This window comes from Henckelia pumila, chromosome 3 (genome assembly GCF_033568475.1).
Source record: "Henckelia pumila isolate YLH828 chromosome 3, ASM3356847v2, whole genome shotgun sequence".
Classification (NCBI taxonomy): Eukaryota; Viridiplantae; Streptophyta; class Magnoliopsida; order Lamiales; family Gesneriaceae; genus Henckelia; species Henckelia pumila.
Window position 1 is genome coordinate 179,325,540 of NC_133122.1, and position 22,738 is coordinate 179,348,277.

The 22,738-nt window shown below is 39.4% G+C and overlaps 4 protein-coding genes across 7 annotated transcripts; 1 reads left to right on the plus strand and 3 right to left on the minus strand.

Moving 5' to 3' along the window:
- Window positions 1–702: 702 nt before the first annotated feature.
- LOC140886786 (protein CYSTEINE-RICH TRANSMEMBRANE MODULE 6-like) lies at window positions 703–2,276 on the minus strand. Its single transcript, XM_073293631.1, has 3 exons — window positions 2,116–2,276; window positions 1,814–1,979; window positions 703–961 (listed from the first exon to the last, which is right to left on the minus strand). Exons 1-3 carry the CDS (start codon window positions 2,138–2,140, stop codon window positions 916–918), a joined length of 237 nt encoding a protein of 78 aa, XP_073149732.1. The 5' UTR covers window positions 2,141–2,276; the 3' UTR covers window positions 703–915.
- On the plus strand, window positions 2,230–12,300 carry LOC140886785 (UDP-arabinose 4-epimerase 1-like). 4 transcript variants are annotated; one of them, XM_073293630.1, is made up of 10 exons: window positions 2,230–2,361; window positions 9,525–9,649; window positions 10,088–10,201; window positions 10,341–10,448; window positions 10,542–10,633; window positions 10,729–10,870; window positions 11,068–11,162; window positions 11,391–11,520; window positions 11,696–11,840; window positions 11,951–12,300. In XM_073293630.1, exons 2-10 carry the CDS (start codon window positions 9,527–9,529, stop codon window positions 12,184–12,186), a joined length of 1,185 nt encoding a protein of 394 aa, XP_073149731.1. In that variant the 5' UTR covers window positions 2,230–2,361; window positions 9,525–9,526; the 3' UTR covers window positions 12,187–12,300. The 4 variants fall into 4 exon arrangements, with proteins under 4 accessions (XP_073149731.1, XP_073149729.1, XP_073149728.1 ...); XM_073293628.1 differs by having other exon boundaries at window positions 2,231–2,361; window positions 9,516–9,649; XM_073293627.1 differs by lacking the exon at window positions 2,230–2,361 and adding an exon at window positions 8,473–8,661 and having other exon boundaries at window positions 9,516–9,649.
- Window positions 12,301–17,416: 5,116 nt separating this feature from the next.
- LOC140890063 (uncharacterized) lies at window positions 17,417–18,715 on the minus strand. Its single transcript, XM_073297818.1, has one exon. The coding sequence runs from the start codon at window positions 18,713–18,715 to the stop codon at window positions 17,417–17,419; it is 1,299 nt and encodes a 432-aa protein (XP_073153919.1).
- A 633-nt stretch (window positions 18,716–19,348) lies between these two features.
- LOC140890064 (uncharacterized) lies at window positions 19,349–20,779 on the minus strand. Its single transcript, XM_073297820.1, has one exon. It carries the CDS (start codon window positions 20,777–20,779, stop codon window positions 19,349–19,351), a length of 1,431 nt encoding a protein of 476 aa, XP_073153921.1.
- Between the last annotated feature and the right edge of the window lie 1,959 nt (window positions 20,780–22,738).

Here is a 22,738-nt window from a genome sequence, read left to right on the forward strand (position 1 = left end):
TAATTTGTCCTTAAATTAAATACACACATGTGTGCCCAATCATTAGACACTAATATATATCCATTATTAAGGTTCTAAAAAATGTGAAATGTGACGAAAAGTCACGATCAAGTTTCAAACTTTATAATTTTAAACAAATGTAGTATGTGATTAAGTGTGAAAAAAATAATAATTTTCATTATAGTGTGATTGAGTTGAGTCAACCCCTTTATTGGATATAGATTCGTGAAACAATGTAGATTTAATCTAAAATTTTAATATTATTAATATTTATTTTTTAGCATAAAATTTGTTTTGGAAAAATAAAACTCATGATTTAAAATTTTTTACTTTGTAGATAGGGATTATATGTCGATCTATTTCAAAAATAATTTCATGAAAGATACTCATGAGATAAGTTTGCTCGATTATACCAACTGATGAAGATACTATTTTAAAATAAATAATAATATTTTTTTTTCATGAATCATAAATTTATGTCACAAAATTGACATGTGTAACAATTAATAAGAATCTTTGTGATGTTTAAACTAGATCAGCCACCATAAATCTTTCCGAACTAGATTTCATTTGAGTTTAAAGTATGAATTAAAACTCTAATCAACTGTAGTTCTATTGTTCTAATGAAAGTTGTACAAAGAATCCAACAAGCTGGTTGTGGAGAAGAATACCTCCAAGTCCAATCTCATTTAACCATGTAAATAAAGAACCATTCAAAAAAATCAAATCTTATTCAATTATATAACAAATCCAACATAATCAACAATCCGAACAACCAAGGATTGTCATTATTGAACATGACATCTCAAACAATATATTTCTCGCAAAATCCTAAAACAAAACAAACTCTTTAAAATGTAAAAAATAAATATACAAGGAAGTCGTAATAAATTCGACCAGAGAAACTTCAACTCCTCAGAAACAAGCATCCAATACACAACAGCAGCACAAGGCAGCGCAACTGCAAAATCAAACATTTCATTACATAATTTACACTGTTCGAGTGATATAAATGTTGTGATAAATTAGTGTCATAGTCGGCATAAATTGCACACATTACATTGCACACACTTCCAAACAATGTAATGAAATTTTGTTTCAAAATCATGCAAAATTAAAATCAACTATATATTTCGTAATTTGGTAATAAATAATATATACATTTTTTTTTTGTCTCTAATTTCGAATAAAACAATAATATGTATTTTAAATAAGGATAAGGAAAATCATTCATAACCATATTACATGACTCTCTTGAGTTTGATGCACAATCTCGAGTTTGTTATTTGAGACCATATTTCAATATAGGAGAGTTGTAACAAATCAGTGTCCTGATTAAAAAAAAAAAAACTAAATTCTTCAGACTTTAAGTATTTAATGAGAGAAAAAAAATAAAAAATCTTGTCAAAGTATAATTTTAAAAAAAAATTACATACATTTATTAATATTTTTAAAATAAAAAACACGACTTTCATAATAATTTTATCTACATGCTGATGTTTTTTAGAAGACTTGTAATAATTATAATTATCAAACAGAAGACAATACAAGCGACTCAATCCAAGACGGAATATTTCCTATCGAAACATTTTTTCATATTAAAAGTATTTTTATAAAATAATTATCCGCAAATATTTTTTTTTATAAAAAAACATTATTATAAAAATGGTGGACAAAAAGGATTTGTGACAACGGAATTAATTTTATTAAACAATTACTAGTATATATATATATATATATATATATATATATATATATATATTTTGAAAGAAAATTACTAGTATATTTGTAACTGATGATTGTTAAAACTAACCATCCTTTCCAAAAGCCATCGCCTCTGGACTTGGTGGTTTTGGTCGGCGACGGGTTCCCGGCCTGAACCTCGGATCCATCCTTCGTCGGGTAACCGACAGGTGGCGGCGGAGCCACGTGTCCATGCGTCTCCTCCGGGTGCGCCGTGCTCGGTGGCGGATACGCCGCTGCAAAGTTTCAAAGCGACATATATATCATCAGAATTCACAATTGATCATCCAGCTCAATTCCAATACTTCATTTCTCCATCCGAGCATCAAACGCACACACACACATAGCTGAAACATGTTCGTAAAAAATTACCTTGAGTTTGGCCGTAATTACTCATATTGTTCAAATCTAGAGCAGAAGCTTTTTAATTTTGAAATTCGAATTGTGATCTGTATTACGTTTCGAGCGGCGCGGGACCGGTATATATAGACAAGAGGGGGGCGTATATAGGATGTTAATGGCGAATGAATGAAGGTGGAGTCGTAGTTCGCGAGATTACTTAAGGAGCGAAGAAACCGAGGGGCGGCGACACCGCGTGCGGAGGAGAAATCCAACAAGGTACGTCTGTATCTTTTTTTGACAACCAACAATATCGTTACGCGTGGAACTAATTTTTTTTTTTTTCATACAATTACGCGTGGAACTAATTTTTTTTTTTTTTTAAAAAAAAACTCACATAATATTATATCAAAAGTCTTTCAATACAACACCTTAAAGCCAAGGTGAAAAGCTACATTCAAACCAAAATACAGATTGTTGAGTTTTTAGAGCATATCTTGCTAGCTCATGAGCCGCACCATTGGCCCTCCTACACATGTGTTAAATACGGGAAGTTTTATGTTATCTCAAGGACATCACGTGAGGCTCATTAATTTTAACCAATCACGGATTGCCACGTCATCCCAAAAGCACTGGGTAGAATAAACTTTTCCGTTTAATCAGAAATGCATCTTTCCATAAACATGTCTTTAATGTCAAAAGCGATGTTATCCCACTTTTCAATAAGGATTTTCTTTTCTCTGGATTTCTTTATCCAAATGTTTGATCATTGTTTAACATGTCAATTGACTAGTCTTTACAATAAAAAAAAATATTTTTAGGATAAAAAATAATACTTTACATGATAATTCAAATAGAAGAGTGTCATAAAATTGAAATGAGACCAACTCGCATAAAAAAAATATTGTAAATATTATTGGTTCTAGACTTTTAGTGACTTTTATGAAAATTAAAAGTTTAGAGGTATTCAATCTAGACTTTTATGTATTCCATAAAAATTTAGTGGTATTCAAGATGAAAATTTGTATAGTTTTTTAAAAGTCAAGTTTGATATTCAAAATGTCAATAGATTTTTAAAAACTCCATGAAATTCTATTAAGTACAAAAATTAAAATATAAGGTACAATAATAAAATGTCAATAATTGTTTTTGGCTCAACCTAAAGATTTGGGTGGAGATTTATTTTTAAAAATTTCTCAAACTCATACACACTTTCTTTTCTATTAAAAGTAATCCTATATAAACACCAATCTCATGCATACTACTTATATTAAAAATAATTCTATACAAACATATTTTTTTATTTCAAATTTACAATAAATAAAAATACTAACATCATTACGGGAGATTCTACAAAATTTTTATTCAAATTAAATATATTAATATTTTATAGAGTTACATTAATGTTTAATTGCAATGAATTTAATATTATTTATCGAATTTTCTAAATCAAATCGATAAGTAATTAAAAAACTATTAATATCGATAGATAAAAATATTTTAAAGAAATATAATTATTTAAAATATATATATAAATTAGAAGTTATTGACACCCAACTATTAATTTAAATTTAAAGAAATAAAAATTCACAATCATAAATTGCAAAAGTCACAGACTTCTAGAAAAAATTTACAAATGTCTGTAAAAGTCATTAAAAACAAATCTGCAAGATTATGTGAAAGTCTTTAGAATTCTGTGAAATTCTACAAAAGTCAGTACAAATCTATCAACTTCACAAAAGTCTGTAATTTTAAAAAAACCAGTAAAACTCTATAACGAATACACCCCTAACATGGGAGAAAATTTTTACATGAAATAAAATTACGATAAGACAAAACATAGTGTTGGGCCAATATTTTTATTAGCCCAAATGCGTATCATTAGTGGATAGCACCAGCAAAAATTGGCTTGTGGCCCTGTTTCTGGCGGGGAAGCCCAATAATGATAAATGCTTAATGCATTTGCGATTACTAATCCGTTAACTAGGTTGCCAATTTCTTTTTTCTGGCCTGTTTCTGTAGCCCGTTCAGATAGTACTACTCTATAGGGCCATACTTGGTTTAGGCGGTAGGCATCGGGCCCAGTAAAAAACGCGGCCCTTTCTGGTTTTAATTAAATAAAGCCAATGGAACAATTGCTAATTTCTTTAGAGAAAGCCAATAGATGATTGGGCCCTAAATATTATTCTCACACTCTTAAGCATGCGGAGGCCCGAGGCCAAAAGCCCTTTTCTTTCTTTTTCTTACTGCAATTTAATTCCAGCGCAAATTACACTATATATATATATCAAAGTTTTAATAATTTGTGAGAGATAATTTTGTTGCAGTGTAATAATTTAGTTAATTAATTTTATGTAAATACATCCTCAAAAATTATGATTGGTGTGCCTTACCCATCAGGCGTACATTTATTCTGCTTTAAATAATTATTTTCTCTCCAAAATTTTAAAATACAGAGGAACAAGTTGTCAAAATTTCTTCCGTAGACGGTAGACCGATTCAAGAAAAAAAACATGTATGACGCTTTGTTGTAATGGTTTGTGAAAATTAATGGTACATAAAATTTTGGGATCCAGATCCTCTGCTGTGGAGAGAGAAACAACATATGGTGCTGTGCTGTGCATTGAAATAGTCTTTTCTAATTCATATCACATGTTTAAATAATAATTTAATAAATTATTTACACACATGAAAATTTATTGATTGAGGTTTTCAGCCTTCTTGTTTTTCAAAAACATATAGTCAGTTTCATGTTTAAAGCAAACTCTTTATTACACATTTGGATGAAACGAATTGATTTGAAGAAAAGAATTTGATTTGAGCAAAAATTTAGAGCCACATGGATTACAAGATGCACACAGTAGTTGGAAATTGTCTTTCTCGTTTTTTTTTCCAACAAATTTTCTTTAAAAACTTTCTCCATCTGAATGGGTTGGATGTCATTTAAAAAATTGAACCAAGTAGATTGATTGAAATAAATAAATATATTTGATATTTTAGACTATGTTGTTATGAATATATATTTTTCAAGATGTTAACATGAATATTTTGTTGTGTTCCTAAAATGTAGGGGTGTTCATTCGGGCGGTTTGGACCGAACCGAAATTTCGGTTCTCCGAAAAGCCAAACCGAAAACCGAACCGAATTGGGCGGTTCAGTTTGGTTTTTAACCGAAATTATTTCGATTTTTCGGTTTTTTTAAAAAAAAATTTTTTTGACCTTTTTTTTTTTTTTTTCTAAAAATCGGTTTTTTGAAAAAAATATTAAAATAATTTTTTTTTTAAAAAAATAAATATTTTTAGTTATTCGAAAATTTTTTTGAAAAATATTAATGGTTAAATCAAATATTTGTGATTTAATACTTCGAAAAATATATTTGAAAATAACTGCATTTAAAAAAAAAATTGCTAACGTTTTTAATTTCAATAATAATAATTTTTGAATTTATAAAAATAATGTAATATATAATGCAAATATGTGTATATATAGTATAATAAAATAACTTCATTAATTTTTAATTATTTCTATTTCAAAAATCAATATTTTTTAAAATCACTAAATCAATACATTTTTCAAGTTGAATCCACAATTCAAGTATGATTGAATAATTAGATAACTAATTAAACCAATTATGTTTTTTTAAAAAAAAGAACGAAGGATGACTTTTGTTATTTTAGTTTTTCAATAAAATTAATTTTATGGGCACACAATATTGATGTACATATTAATTGATTGGTAAAAAAAATCAAATTCAAATTCAAAAAAAAAAAAAAGGTTTTTCAGTTCGGTTCGGTTCAGTTAACCGCGAAAAAAAACCGAACCGAACCGAAAATTCGGAAATCCGAAAACCGAACCGAATTTTCGGTTCGGTTTTCGGTTCGAACCAAATTTTTGATTTCGGTTCGGATCGGGCGGTTATTCGAACCGTGAACACCCCTACTAAAATGTCCAAAAACTACGTCGTCTACATTATCATATTGGTGTGAGATATGATATGGTTGTTGCTTCTTTGCCGACCCGTTGACTTTGACAGCCTTACAAACTACAATGAACATGAAAAATGTCTGACTTTTAAATATCATTGATTGATACAAAAATGAATAAATAAATCTACAAATAAAAGATGGTAGGCTTGATGCGCAACACGTCAAAAATGTAAACAATATAAACAAATGGATTAATTAAACATTGCGCGTTACCTAAAATGAAAGTAATTTGATTGCAGTAGAATGGAAGGAATAGTGGAGTCAACGTTCTCCATTTACGCCATAATTTTAATGGCCATTTGGAACTTCATGTCCGTCTGTTTTTTAGGTAGTGTTTAGGTAGTGTTTAGAAGAAAAAAGTTTTTAAAAAATACTTCTCAGCTTTTTTTTAATAAAATTTTAAATTTTGTTAAAAAAAAAAATGAAACGTGCTTCATAAAAACTCTCTCAAACACTACCTTAATATTATTGGATTTTGCACTAATTTTCTCTTCTAGAGAGTGCATGTAAATATTTTAATGGTACAAGTGCAAAGTCCCTAGATATGAACTACTAGCTCAGCTGCCCTCAATGAATAACGACAAAACAAGAAAAATAACAAGGATTTGTTTTGTCAAGGGGACTAATATCTAAATTTTATGTGCACAAAATTTATAGATAATAGCTGTGCCAACATGTCAACTGTATATCTTAAATCTCGTAGTCTCTAAATACGTATCATTTAGTCATTTCATATATTTTAAAATTTTATTAAATATAATATCATAATAATGATATAAAAACTAAATTTTATTATATTAGTTGATTTAGTTCCCTGAACTTTATAGAAAATATTAGCTTATATTACAATAGTTTAATCTTTTTTTTTTTTTTTTTAAAAAAGTAAAGTCTATCAGATCTAATGAACGTTCTTTATTTTTCAATTAATTATATTTATAATATGATTTAATATCCAACACAAAATTTTTGATTGACTTTGTTTGAAATTTCTCAAACTCTATTTTAAATTTTAATTACTTCATATCAAATAGTGGGTGAACTAAATAAAAAATAAATTTATTAGACCGGACCCTAAAAAGAGCACATATATATGGGCTATGGGTCGGGGCTGGACTGGGTTGTTGGTCCGTCGTGTCTGGAGCCCCTATCTTTTGACGTGCATTGAGTAAACTTCTGACAACTACTTGCAGTTGTTATTTTTCGACGTCCACTGGATAAATTTCTCGAACTAGGGATGACAACCGAGTGGGTTCGGCCAAACCTGAGACCCGTCCCGCCAAGCCGATAGATCTAATTCGGGTTAGACCCGTTGGACCCGCCAGAATTTATATATTTTAAATTTTATTAAATAAAGTTTTTTAAAATATTAAATTTTTTTTTCAAATTTATATTAATAATATTTAGGACAAAACATATTATCACAAATTAACATTTATAATAATTTTTAATTAATAATTAATAACAAAAAATTATAATAATATATTTTCATATTAAACATATGATAATAAAATAAAATAATTTTAATCTAAAAATATTATAAACTCAAATTATTGATAGAGTATTGATTATTTATATAAAATATATAGGGAATTGATTATTTATAAAAAAATATATAATTATATATTATTAATATATATACATATATTTTATATTTATATATTTTTTGATGGGACGAGTTCGATCAAATTTGGGACCCACCCCGGACCCGCATGATCGATGTAGACCCGCCCCACCGGGTCGGGCTTAATGTGTAGTCGGGTTTAATTGTCATATCGAATTCAAACTAACGCAATAGCTTGCAAATCAAGTTTGTCAAGTAAACTGCAAGTCTGTACTGAAAAGTGCTGTGCGATAGGCTAATCTAATTGTTGGTAGGAATAATTGAGAACCTGACCATTGCCCGAATATTTACCAACTCCACCAACTCGTAAAATTGATTGGAACTTTCCAAAAGGTCAATGTACACATGCACACACTATAAATGGGTGTAAGGTGGTTAATATTTAAAATCGCCTGATTTTGAGGTTGCTTTATTCATGGATCGTTAGTTATGTAGTCTTATACGCATGAAGAACGCATGAAGAACGAGAAGTCGAGAGTTGTCCACTTTTCTTTCACTACAAATTTTGAGATTTTCGAAATCTTCCGCATTCTTCACGTCTTCCTAGCGCCTACCTTCTTTCTTCACATTTGTTAATTATTATATTATATTATATTATATATATATATATATATATATATATATATAACAAAACTCTTATTAAACCGATCAATTTTGTACTACAAATTATTTGACCTATTATTTTATTTTTATATCAAAATTATTATTTATTATTATAAATATAGACGGAATCGAACTCTCTCACAATAAACAAAACCCTCTTCTAGCCTCTTGCATAGACCTACTCAATTATATATGTGTGTGTATTCGTAACTTTCGTATTTTCCAGCAGCCGTTTGACATTGAGGCCAAATAATCACTGTCAATTGGTCTTCTTTTCCTGTATAAATATATATATAATAACATCCGGTCCAGCTTCGACTTACCATATATTCTTCGTTTAATTAATTTTATTCTTCTCTGTGTTTCCTGGTAAGACTTTTATTCAAATCGTTTCTGTTTTTTTTTTTCCTCTTTTTTCCTCATGTGCATGGTGATTCGGATGCAGTTGAATGGATTAAACAGATGAGAAAAGTTTGAATTGTGCGTATAATTTGTGATTGATTTCTTGTTTTGGTGAAAAACTAATTTGTGGGCAAGTGCAAAAGTTTAGTCTTTTCTTGTCTTCTTTGATTGGATCGATGACTCTGTTCGATCAATGATTCCATTTGCCATCTTGTTTTATATTTCTGACAACTGAAAAGGGTCGAGTTCGTTGAATTTGCTTCCTTGTCATTAGATCGTGTTTAGTTTAGTTTAGTTTTTTCTCTTTGCAAAACATAAAAGAAGATTTTATTAGTTTGTTTACGTGAATTTGTTTCATCAATTGTTGGGATGAAAAAAAAAGGATTTTGCATGATCCTGTTTTATATGGAACGATTCAAGACCGAGCATTTGGTTGCAACTTAGGACATCTGCAATCGTCTGAATAATTCGAGTTTGCTAATAGAATTTTAAGGTGAAAATTTATTCCCTATTGCTTGCTTGACTGTCGCAATTCAGCTCTTCTTCTAGGATGGGTAATGCATTGCATATTTTCATTGATCTTAGAAAATTCGTTGTGGTATCAAGAAATTGTTGCAAAATTGTTCAGAACGAACGATAGAGACTTATATAGTCTGACTGTAGTGAACTAATGGTATGGTCCTTGATGAGTCTTGATATCAATGAAGATTACACTAATTACTGTAGAACATTGTCATGTAACATCAGATTGTATTTAAATATGTACTCTACATTTTAGTTTGTATTTTTATCTCCTGGTGATGTGCTTGAGGATCTTACAGTGCTTCTAGGAATGGATTATATAGAAAAGCAGCGCACGAGCAACCTCACAAGGAAAATTATCGTGGTTGCTGGAATCACCGCACTTTTTCTTTTCATGCTCAATCGATCACCCGCTACAAGTAGCTCAACCAAGGTAACTGGTGATTCAATTTGTAGCAGCTGCTGCAAATGACAGTGACATATACCTATTTCTTATGCTCTGTGACTCTAAAGTCTAAATGATTATGCTAGATTGCTAGTCGAATGCCTTTTTTTTTTTTGTGAGAGAGTAATGCCTAAGATTTTTTGGAGAAGGTTTTGCCATGCACAGAAGCTAAAGTGCATCATAATCATCTCATTATTTTGCATGAGCATATTTTGGAGCAGGCATTGCATCGGCAACTACCCAACTGCCCCTTCATGTTACATCATATATTTTGTGTTTGTCTGGTTCAATGTTTTATGCATTTCCTAAACATGTTTATAAATCTAATTTTTCTTAGGCTACAATAAATACTCTCTTGGTGCTCAGAAGTTGTTCTTGCAAATAAAAATGAAGTTATCTGACTTGTATATCTTGATTGGTGATCAGTTCTTTCAGCATGAGCAAGGTGTAACACATGTCTTGGTGACTGGCGGTGCAGGCTATATAGGTTCTCATGCGGTTCTTCGACTTCTTAAGGATTTGTATCGTGTAACCATTGTGGTATATCTCCTTTTAGCATCATTTCATTACTGAAATGACTTGATTTTCAGCTGATGTAGAGAAGTTAAAACATATATTTTTTATATATATAAAGTGTGAACATTTTCTCAGAATGTACTTATGATGTAAATTTCGACAGGACAATCTTTCTCGTGGCAACATTGGGGCCGTTAAAACTCTTCAAGAACTTTATCCAGAACCAGGGAGACTTCAATTTATATATGCTGATCTTGGAGATGCAACAGCTGTATCCTCAACAGTTCTTTGATATGTACTTGATCAGCTCATGTTTCCTACTACCTTCTCTGATATGATCATCTTTTCCTTAGCTTTGTATTAGGTAAACAAAATATTTTCAGAGAATGCATTTGATGCTGTTATGCATTTTGCTGCTGTTGCATACGTCGGTGAAAGTACAGCTGAACCTCTAAGGTACGCGTTGTTTCACTTTATTTGAGTTACAAGATTTGTACTTGGGTCATCGCAATAATTTTGTCCTACATCTTTGTTTTCTTTAACTGTTGCAGGTATTATCATAATATTACATCAAACACATTGCTGATTGTGAAGGCAATGGCTACACATGGTGTAAAAACTTTGATATATTCGAGTACTTGTGCAACATATGGAGAGCCGGACACGATGCCAATAACAGAAGCCACTCCTCAAGTGAGTCACCACTCACCTATAAATAATATAGATCATTTTCACGAGCTGTGATCAGTTATCCCACCACTGCTAAAATAAGGTTATGAAGTTCTAAAAGACTCGAGAATGCTGCTCTTGTTCCCTGAACATAGGGAGAACTAAGAATTTACAGAGTAGACTTAGATTTGTGGCTGATATTAGTTATTTAAAAAATTCAGCTACCTATTAATCCATATGGAAAGGCCAAGAAAATGGCAGAAGATATTATACGGGACTTCTCGAGTACATCAAACATGGCTGTCATGATCTTAAGGTATGTGCCTCTCTTTGTCCGACTTCAGACAACAATAACCAAGAGTGAAGAAACTGGGAAAAAAATGAGTACCGCAAAAATATTATGTTTTTAACATGAACTTCTTGTCCCAAGGACTACATATCTTTCTCATTCACTGAAATAGCAGTTGCAAAATGACATTTGTCACATACAAACTATCCATCACGTGTTTGCAAGAAGTTTTACATGGCATGAGCTTGTGATCAGGTACTTCAATGTGATTGGCTCAGACCCCGAGGGACGTCTAGGAGAATCTCCACGACCAGAATTGCGAGAACAAGGAAGAATATCGGGTGCTTGTTTTGATGCAGCAAGAGGAATCATTCCAGGATTAAAGGTTCTACTTTGCTTGTAAATATTCTACAGATGGCTTATTTTGGTCACATGGAACAATTGAAAGCAGATGCATAAAACAAAGAAAAAGATTAATATTCATTAAATTTTCATGTTTTATACCTTTCAACGGTGGAGGGTATTATGCGAGAAAAGCTCACATCGTTCTCTGATCGCAGATAAGAGGAACCGATTATAAGACGTCTGATGGAACTTGTGTGAGAGACTACATTGATGTCACTGATTTGATAGACGCACATGTGAAAGCTCTAGCTAATGCTCAACCCGGAAAAGTTGGTATTTACAATGTTGGAACAGGGAGAGGTCAATCATTCCAGCTATACTTGAAACACAGTCGAAAAAATTCAAAAAAAGTCGAAACGTTTCTATCATATTTGCATTGTTCTAAACTGATGTCATTGCAACAATTACAGGTAGGTCAGTTAAAGAATTCGTGGAAGCTTGTAAAAAGGCGACGGGTGTGGACATAAAGGTGGATTACCTAAGCCGACGGCCAGGGGATTATGCAGAAGTTTATAGTGATCCTTCCAAGATCAAGAATGAACTTAACTGGACAGCCACATACACAAATCTTGAACGAAGTTTGAGTGTAGCATGGAGATGGCAGAAGGCACACAGAAATGGATATGATAATAATATTTATTTTTAGATTTTTTGAAGTTATTGTTGAGGTGGTCTAATATAATAAGGAAAGTTTTTTAATACATATATACTACAGATTAGGTCGACATTTGCTTCAGTTCTTTAATAGATCAGTTATACATGCTTACGAACTTTTTACTTTGTTCTCCAACGTTATAAAATATATTAGTGCTCACGTTCATAAATATCTCAAAAACTACCATATGATTTCACGTATTTTAGAAACAAATAGTGATAAAAAAAAATTTTCTTCGCACACTCTTCTCGACGACGTTATGTGATGTGATTATCACAAAATGACTACCCGGGGATGGGTAAATTACCGAGCGGAAAAGGTAAGTGAAGATACAAAATATACGAATATCTTGTCCGTTTTTTTTCAGTGCCTCCTCCCTTTGCCCCCCAGAATGGGCTTTTATACTCGCCCACCCGGGACCTCAATGATCACTGGGTATGACCTTACTGACAACTTTTAGGGTGATAAGATGGTTATCACGTGATTTAGACCCCCATAATTTCCGGACAGAGCCCATTCCTTTGGCTCGTGTTTAGTAATGATTGGATCTGTGATTTGACCCTGACATATTTCAAATAAACGTGGCCGTTTCCTGGCCCTAAAAATAGAAAGGCCGGGGCCCCACTGGTGTTCCTTTCCTTTCCTAATTTTCGAAGGCTTACTCCGGGAGGTTCTAGCTCCCAGGCCCCTTTCGATCTCCTGTGTCGGTCCGGATGCTAAGACCTACCAGGTTAAGCCTTTTTTGCAGATCCCAGGTTACTGCCCCCCAGTCCCGGGTTCTCTAACATGTCGTAGTTACACTATCTTTCCGGGTCCAATCCATCCGGGGTATCGTCATCCCGGGTATGTGATATCCACCCGGGGTATTGTCATCCCGGGTATGTGATATCATCACACTTCCAAAAGATAGTCGGGCTAGGACCTGCTCCGCTGTCCCGAGAGGCCAATACCACCTTTCCGGGTCCAATCCACCCGGGGTATCATCATCCCGGGTATGTGATATCCACCCGGGGTATCGTCATCCCGGGTATGTGATATCATCACACTTCCTAAAGATAGTCGGACTAGGACCTGCTCCGCTGTCCCGAGAGGCCAATACCACCTTTCCGGGTCCAATCCACTCGGGGTATCGTCATCCCGGGTCCTATCTCCCGGGGTATCTACCCGGGAGTCGCTACCCTTACGTCAGCCCTAGATGCTTCGTAGTGCGTCTGTCAGAGAATTTGTCAGACGTTGCTTCAGCTTCTTGAGCACGCTTTGCGTATCTCTGCCGTTTATTTCAAAATACACGGCTCAGATTATTTTGGCCCCCTTTTAGTATTTAATCCTTCGCGACCCTTCCTTCTTCTTCTCATCGTCTTTCTTCTCGAACTCATTACCCTTTGGCTTTCAGCGACTGTGCTTTCAGTTTCGTTGTCCGCTTCCCTGCATCCCTTATTCGCTTTAATTCTGTAAGTTTTATTTCAATGTCTACAGGTACCTCATCTACCTCTGGAGCGAACGCCAAAGGCTCGCCCAGAGACGAGGAGCCAAGCGGTAGCTCGAGCGATGCTCGCTCTGCTTCTGCGCTGCTTTCCCGACCTTCTTCTTTTAAGCCAGCTTCCCGATTCCCGACGAAGCCTTCCGCTGCTTCTTCCTCTCGCCCCAAAGGAAAAGGCAAACAAAAAGTGAAGAACCCAAAACCCCTATCTTCTGTGCCCTCTTCCTTGGGTTGGTACACTTACCTTCCTAGCACCCTCTCCCAAGGGGCCGCGGAGGAACTTCGTGGCTCAGGGGAAATCTCTTTATCCTATTCCTTATTCCGTCCTCTACCTGGGAGCACTCCTGATACTCCTCCTCACGCTTGCTACACATTTTTCCGAGACCAGATTCGGAGTGGCCTTCGATTTCCCATTCCTCCTTTCTATCTAGATGTTGCCAACTTCTTTCACGTTCCTATTAATCAATTCCACCCGAACTCCTTCCGAATAATGGCCTCGACCTATATCCTCTTTAAAATGCACAATTTAGCCATTACCCCTCTAATTTTGCACTATTTTTTTTATTGCCATTTCAACAAAGGAGCTTTCTCCCTGGCCGCACGGCTGAATGCTCGTTTTCTTTCCGATATCCCCTCATCTTTAAAGGGATGGAAAGAGCGGTATTTTTTTATTCAACCCCCGGCTCCTTTCCCTTTTAGGACCGGGTTCTTATCTAGTCTCCCTCCTCAACCTGAGCTTCCCGAACATTATAAGGTTGAGGAACCTTATACTCGTAGTTTGACCTTAGTCAAGAATAGGACATTTTCCTCCCCTGCCTTATTAACGAATGATAACATCATAGCCTACGGGTTGGGCACCCGGGTGGAAGATCTCCTTGACCAGGTAATCAATGCATACAGCGACCCGGGGGCTCAACCTGGTAATGGCTGTTTTCTGACTTTCTTTACACTACTTTATTATTAATACGTACACGTACTCACATTTGTTCCTTTGGTGCAGAGCCATCAGATATGATCAGGGAAGAGTTCACCCGGCGGGCAGCTGAGAGGAAGGCTGCTAAAGAGAAAACCCAAGCCCTAGCCGAGCGAAGGAAGAAGGCCCGTAGGGAGGAAAAGAGTCCTATTCATCCGCAAAGTCCTTTGCGTTTACCCACCGTGGTAGTCCCCCGTCTACAGTGCCGGTTCTTTCAGCTGTGCTCTCTCCCCCTTTAAGCACTGCTGTTGCCGGGACTCCTGTGACGGCGCTATGCCCACCTCTACTTGCTTCCCAAGCCCAGCTATCTTTGTCATCAGAGGACTTGGAAGATGAGGTACCACTTTCCCATCGTAAGAGGAAAATTGGCCAGGTATCCCAGATGATCGACCTGGCGGACTCGGAGGACCTCCCGCTGTCCAAGGACCCGGCCTCATCTGCTCCTATTTCTTCTATGGCCCTTCGGGCTCCGGGCTGGGACGCTTCTGTCTCTGCGGGTGACCCCATTTCTCACGCCTGGGGTGACCAAGTGGATTCTACCTCCTGGGGCTCTCGACTTCCTCTGTTCTTATCAGGGACGGCCTCTTCCAAAGTTGCCCAAATCCAAAGCTTGCTCTCCCCAGAAGACCACTCTTTACTGGCAGCTCGTGGTATCACCTCCAAACTATCGGAGGGTGTTTCTCATGCTTATACGGTAAACTCTGCCCTTTAGGTACCTGAAAAAAGGTGCTTGTGCACGTTTTTATTTAATCCCTTGGTTGCTTTGGATGCAGGGTTTATGCATGCTGGCCAATGCCCTTGATGAGGCTAACGCTAGTCTTGCCCGAGAGAGCGAGAGGTGCAGCTCTTTTGAGGAGCATATCACCCCACTTCAATCGCAGGCAACCGCCCTAAGAGAGACTCATGAAGCGGAAGTTCGATCCCACCGAGAGTCGCTGGAGGGTTTTCGAGCAGATGTGGCGCGGGTGAGGAAAGATGGCAGCGTAAGTTAGTTGAGATCCAAGATCGCCGCTCTGCCGAGATTCAATCTTTGGAGGCTCAAATAAAGCAAATTACCCGGGAGCTTGGTCAAGTTCGGCAGGAAAAAGACCTGGCTTTGTACGCCGTGAGTGGGCTTCAGGCTTCTGCGGAGGTGATGCAGAACCAGTTGGTAATCGCTCGTACGGAGGCGGATATGCATCATTCTTCAGCTCTGGATGCTGCCCAGGCTTTGGAGGAGCGCTTTGGCACCGAAGCTGAATGGCAGAATTATTTCCTTTCCTCTAAGGAGTTCGAGCAGACGGTGATGGATAAGTCCTTCGACTTCTTCACCCAAGGCTTTGACCTCTGTTCTGCTCAGTACGAGGCAGCTGGCCTGATGCGGGAAGGAGTTTCAGATCTTAATTTGGCCATTGCTTCTTTACCCTCCGGTCCTGAAAATGAAGGAGAAGGGCCCCAGGAAAGGGTAGACGCCAGCGAAGAGCAGAAATCTCAAGAGGGGACGGACCCCTCGGGTTCTTAGATTTAGACTATTCATTGGAGCTTTTAGGCTTGGGCTCCTAACTTTTACACATGTATATTTTGTTTGTTAAGGAAAAAACTTTGCTCTTGATTCACCTCTTTATTCGAATGATTTTTTCTGTATGCTTGGATAAATCCTTTGTTTTGATATACCACGAGGGTGGCCTACTCTCTCGGGCATTTTCGATGCCCGAGCGCCAAGAATCCTGGGCTTTTTGGTGCCAGGGTGGCAGATCACCTGGACTTACATGGCTCGTGAATTACCACGGGCCTTTGACTACCAGGGTGGTAGATCACCTGGGTTTACATGGCTCGTGAATTACCACGGGCCTTTGACTACCAGGGTGGTGGATCACCTGGGTTTACATGGCTCGTGAATTACCACGGGCCTTTGAGTACCAGGGTGGTGGATCACCTGGGTTTGCATGGTTCGTGAATTAGCACGGGCCTTTGAGTACCAGGGTGGTGGATCACCTGGGTTTGCATGGCTCGTGAATTACCACGGGCCTTTGAGTACCAGGGTGGTGGATCACCTGGGTTTACATGACTCGTGAATTACCACGGGCCTTTGAATATTTTTGCGATTTACAACAGATCAAAACATACCTTTTATTTATACACACGGCAGGAACATAATTTACAGGCATATATGTATTTTTAAGGATAATAAGACTTAAGATGCAGGGTATTCCAGGGCCTCTGTAGGACTTTGCCCCGGCTGTCCTCCAAATACCAGGCGCTCCTTCCTATCCTCCGAATTACTTTGTAAGGTCCTTCCCACTTTGCTTCTAGCTTCTTTACCCCTCCTGCCGGGTTAACTTTCTTCAGTACCAAATCTCCTATCTGGAATTCCCTGGTTTTGACCTTTTGATTGAACGCCTGGACTATCCTGCTCCGATAGGCTTCCATTCGAATAGCGGCCCGTTCTCTTTTTTCTTCAATAAGGTCTAATTCTTGCATCCTATCCATGATTTCTCCCTCTTGGTGAGCTCTCAACCGGGGGGAGGTTTGTCCTATTTCCACTGGGATCACAGCCTCGGACCCATACACCAAGCTGAAAGGTGTTTCTCCTGTGGCCGTCCTGGGGGTAGTGCGGTAAGACCATAGCACACCGGGAACCTCCTCCACCCAACTTTTACCAGCACCAAAAAGTCGGGTTTGTAAAGTTTGGATGATAGTCCTGCTAGTTACTTCCGTTTGTCCGTTGCTTTGGGGGTACGCCACGGAAGTGAATACCTGTTTTACCATCATCTCTGTGCACCAATCTTTTATTTTCTTTCCCTGGAACTTGGCAAACCAAACCGGCAGACAATGTTCTTCCAAATAAATCCCAACACCGCCTCTTCAGTGATTCTTGCTAATGGCTCAGCCTCCACCCATTTAGAGAAATAGTCCACTGCCACCAACAATAACTTTTTTTGTCCAAGGCCCACAGGAAATGGCCCCACGATATCCATGCCCCACTGATCAAAAGGGCAGGATGACCACATTGGTTGTAACTCCGCCTCTGGCTTATGAGAGAAGTTCCCAAACCTTTGGCATCCTTCACACGTCTTGACTACCTGCCGGGCATCCTGCTGCAGGGTGGGCCACCAGTATCCCGCCAATAGGGTACGCCGGACCAAACTCAGAGCCCCTCCGTGATCTCCGCAACAGCCTTCGTGTATTTCCTGAAGCACATACCTCACTTCTCCTTGGGCTAGGCACCTTAGCAAGGGACCCTGAAAAGATCGCCGGTATAACTTTTCATTAATCAGGGTGAATCGAGCTACCTGCCTCCTGAGCTTCCGGGCATGTGCCTCCTCCCCAGGAAGGATTCCTGTCTGCAAGTACTCTACAAGGGGAGCCATCCAGGATCTTTCCGAGGCCTCTTCTTCCCTTTCTTCAATGGCCATCACCGACCCGGACTGTTGTATCACCTCCCGGCTATCAATACCAGTGAGGGATGATGCTACCCTGGCTAGGGCGTCTGCCTCCGCATTATGCTCCCTGGGAATTTGCTCAATGCTCCAACTAGAAAATTCTTCTCCCTGTTGTTTGATAAGTCCCACATACTCCTGCAATCTCTTCTCCCTGATGCTAAAAGTTCCCTGGACTTGCTGTACTACCAGCTGAGAATCCGAATATACAATCACATGCCTGGCTCCCGCCTCCCGAGCCAATTTCAAGCCCGAGATTACTGCTTCATACTCCGCTTCATTGTTTGACTTGAAAGATGATAATTTTATCGCCACTTTAGTTTTTTCCTGAGTGGGAGAAATGAGGATCACCCCCACTCCGCTTCCTTCCAAACTGCTGGCCCCATCCACAAAGATTCTCCACACTTCCTCCTGTCCAAATGTGATGACCTCGGTCAGAAAGTCAGACAAAGCCTGTGCCTTAATAGCTGCCCGAGGCCTGTACTCTATATCGTATTCTCCCAATTCTACTGCCCACTTGACCAATCGACCTGAAGCATCTGGTTGAGTCATCACCCGGCCCAAGGGGCTATTGGTCAGGACGGTGACCGGATGCGATAGGAAGTAAGGTCGGAGCTTCCGGGCAGTCAAAATAAGGGCCAGGGCCATATTTTCCATTTCATTGTATCGGATCTCGGGCCCCTTCAGAGCATGACTTACATAATAAAATGGCTTTTGATCTCCTCCCTCTTCCTTTATTAACACCGTGCTCACAACAGACTCTGTCGTGGAGATATAAACCCACAATCTCTACCCTGGTTCGGGCTTAACCAGGATGGGCAGATTTGCCAGATGCTCCTTTAATTCCTGGAAAGCCCGTTCACAATCTTCACTCCATCCAAATCTCTGGGCCTTCCTCAACACCTGAAAGAAGGGATGACTCCGGTGGGCAGACCGAGCGACGAAACGAGACAGGGCAGTGACTCTTCCAGTCAACCGCTGCACTTCCCTAATGGAGGAGGGTGATGGCATCTCCCTCAGGATTTTTACTTTCTTCGGGTTTACCTCTATTCCTCTATCGGTCACTACGAATCCCAAGAATTTCTCTCTTTTCACTCCGAACACACACTTGGCCGGGTTAAGCTTCACCCCATACCTTCGCAAGGTACCAAAGGTTTCTTCCAGGTCAGGAATAAAATGGTTCCTGGTCCTGGATTTCACCAGGATATCATCTACATACACCTCGACATTTCGGCCCAATTGATTTTTGAAAACTCTGTCCATCATCCTTTGATAGGTGGCTCATGCATTCTTTAACCCAAAAGGCATAACCACATAACAAAACATTCCTCCTGACGTAACAAAACTGACCTTATCCTGATCTTCCCTAGCCAGGGGAATTTGATGGTATCCCTGGTAAGCATCCATAAAGCAAAGCAGCTCATAACCAGAAGTAGAATCTACTAACTGGTCAATCCGGGGGAGGGGATAGCAGTCCTTGGGGCAGGCTTTGTTTAAGTCTCGGAAATCTATGCACATCCTCCATTTCCCTGTACTTTTGGGTACCAGCACTACGTTAGATAACCAAGTAGGAAACTGTACCTCTTTTACGTGCCCCGCTTCCAGAAGTTCCCGGACCTGCTCAGCAATGACCTTGTCTTTTTCTGCCTCGAAGTGTCTCTTCTTTTGTCTGACGAGCCGGGAACCTGAGAGGATATTTAGCCTATGTTCTGCCAAGTGGGCCGGGACTCCAGTTATCTCCTTGGGAGACCAGGCAAACACATCCGCGTTCTGGATCAGGCAGATCTTTAATTGCTCAACCAAAGCAGGCTCCATCCCCCGAGCCACCCGGGTGATCTTCCCTGGCTGTCCAGGCACTACCTCCACCTCCTCATTTTCTTCTTTTACTTCTCCTACCGCGCACACCTCTTCTTGCCTGGAACCATCTATCCTCTTCGTCCCTCGTGCCCTCTTGTTATCCACCCGGATGGTGTCCGCATAACACCGTCGGGATGAGTGTTGATCTCCCTTTACTTTGCCCACTCGATCCCCCACCGGGAATTTGATCTTTTGGTGGTAAGCGGAAGCGACAGCCCTAAAGGCATTTAAGACCGGCCTTCCCAGGATAATATTGTAGGAAGATGGGGCCTCCACCACGGTGAAGAGGGCCATGACAGTCTTCTTTATATCGCCCGATCCTAACGTAATAGGCAGCCGCACTTCTCCTTTAGGCCGAATGGTATGTCCTGCAAACCCATACAGGGATGTTTTTACAGGGTTAACCTCACATCCCCGCAAGTCTATTTGCTCGAATGCATTCTGGAAAATGACATTCACAGAACTTCCCGAATCCATAAACACCCTTCTTATGTCATAGTTAGCCACCTGCGCTCGGATGAGTAAAGCATCGTTGTGGGGTAAACACACTCCCTCCAAATCCTCGGGCCCAAAGGTAACGACGGGACAGGGATCTGGTCTCCGGGCCTCGATTCCCAGGACCTCCCTTTTGCTCCAAGATTTCCGAGCCCTATTAGAGTCCCCATCAGTGGATCCTCCCGAAATCATGTTGATCACCCCTTTGGAAGGTCCCTCTCGGGGTCCTTTGTCAGGTCCCCGTGACGCTACCTCCCGGGCTTTCGAGGGGTCAGGCCTATTGTCTCGTGAGATGTCAAACCGGGGTACCCAGGGGCGTCCCCTCTGCTTTCTCTCCACATGCTTTGTTTCCTCAGGCATAGGCTATCCTGGTTCCACGACGAGCCTCCGATACTCGCTAGTGTCGTGTGTGTTAACCCGGTGTATCGAACAGTATTTTCCCGGCCTTTTCGGAGGCAACGGCTGGACATTCTCCTCACACAAGTGTATTTCCCGGTCCCGGGCTACCCTGTGAGGAGCAAAAGCAGCAAGCCTCCCCGGTTGATCCTGCCTTCTTCTTCCTTGACCACCCTGGTTTCCTCTCTCCTTTTGCTCTTCCCTCCTGTCCTTCTCCCTCTTTTGTCGCTGGGCCTCCTCCATATTGATATATTTCTCGGCTCGAGCCAAGAGATCCTCGAAGTACCGGGGGGCCCTCTTGACCAGAGACCGGAAGAATTCTCCTTCTCTGAGCCCTTGCGTGAAAGCAGTGATTTTGGTTTCAGGTGCACATGCAGGTACTTCCAAGGCCACTCTATTGAACTTTTTAATATAAGTTCTTAGAGACTCCTCTTTCAGCTGCTTTATCTCGAAGAGGCTGAGGGTGGTTTTCTTGTATCGCTTGCTGCTGCTGAAGTGTTGCAAGAAGACCTCCCGGAATTCTTTGAAAGTCTTGATGCTTCCTTCCTCCAGATTTTCGAACCATCTCTGGGCGGAGTCCACCAAGGTAGTTAGAAATACCTTGCACTTGATTTGATCCCCATAACAATGCAACATTGCCACATTCTCAAACCGGGTTACATGCTCCTCGGGATCAGCGCTGCCATCATACTCTTTGATTTTAGCGGATTTGAAATAGACTGGCAATGGCTCCCCAATGATTTCCGGAGAGAAGGGACAGCCCAAACTTTTGATCCGCGCGGATTCCCGCGGGTCAGTATTCTCCAGTTTTTGTATTTTTTGCTTCAATATTTTCAGCTCCCCTGCCATGGTGACATTTGCCGATCCCGCATGTGAATTTCCCTCATCCTCTACGTGTATGCCTTTACTCTTCTCTTTTTCGGGCCTCGGTTCTGGCTCTCCTTCCCCTTCTACTTCTTTTTCTTTATCCTTCCTTTGGCCCTCCTTTTCTCCTTGTTGTACCGCCATGATCCTTTGTAGAGCTGCGTCCACCATAGCGTCCACTTGCTCCTGGATTGCGGCCACTGCTCGACGAGAGCTTTCAGGATCATCGACGATGGTCATATCTATGCCTTAGACTCAAGTTTCCCACAGACGGCGCCAATGATGTGATTATCACAAAATGACTACCCGGGGATGGGTAAATTCCCGAGCGAAAAAGGTAAGTGAAGATACAAAATATACGAATATCTTGTCCGTTTTTTTTCAGTGCCTCCTCCCTTTGCCCCCCAGAATGGGCTTTTATACTCGCCCACCCGGGACCTCAATGATCACTGGGTATGACCTTACTGACAACTTTTAGGGTGATAAGATGGTTATCACGTGTGATTTAGACCCCCATAATTTCCGGACAGAGTCCATTCCTTTGGCTCGTGTTTAGTAATGATTGGATTTGTGATTTGACTCTGACATACTTCAAATAAACGTGGCCGTTTCCTGGCCCTAAAAATAGAAAGGCCGGGGCCCCACTGGTGTTCCTTTCCTTTCCTAATTTCCGAAGGCTTACTCCGGGAGGTTCTAGCTCCCAGGCCCCTTTCGATCTCCTGTGTCGGTCCGGATGCTAAGACCTACCAGGTTAAGCCTTTCTTGCAGATCTCAGGTTACTGCCCCCCAGTCCCGGGTTCTCTAACATGTCGTAGTTACACTATCTTTCCGGGTCCAATCCATCCGAGGTATCGTCATCCCGGGTATGTGATATCCACCCAGGGTATCGTCATCCCGGATATGTGATATCATCATTATGCTTCTCGGTTTTTTAGTCTCTTTCCTTTCTGTACAGATATTACAAATTTTGCAGTTGCCAGTGTGCAAATATTTGTTTCTTTAGATTGTATGTAATGCGTGACAGTTACTAGTCTCAATAAAGCATGGTGGAGAATAATA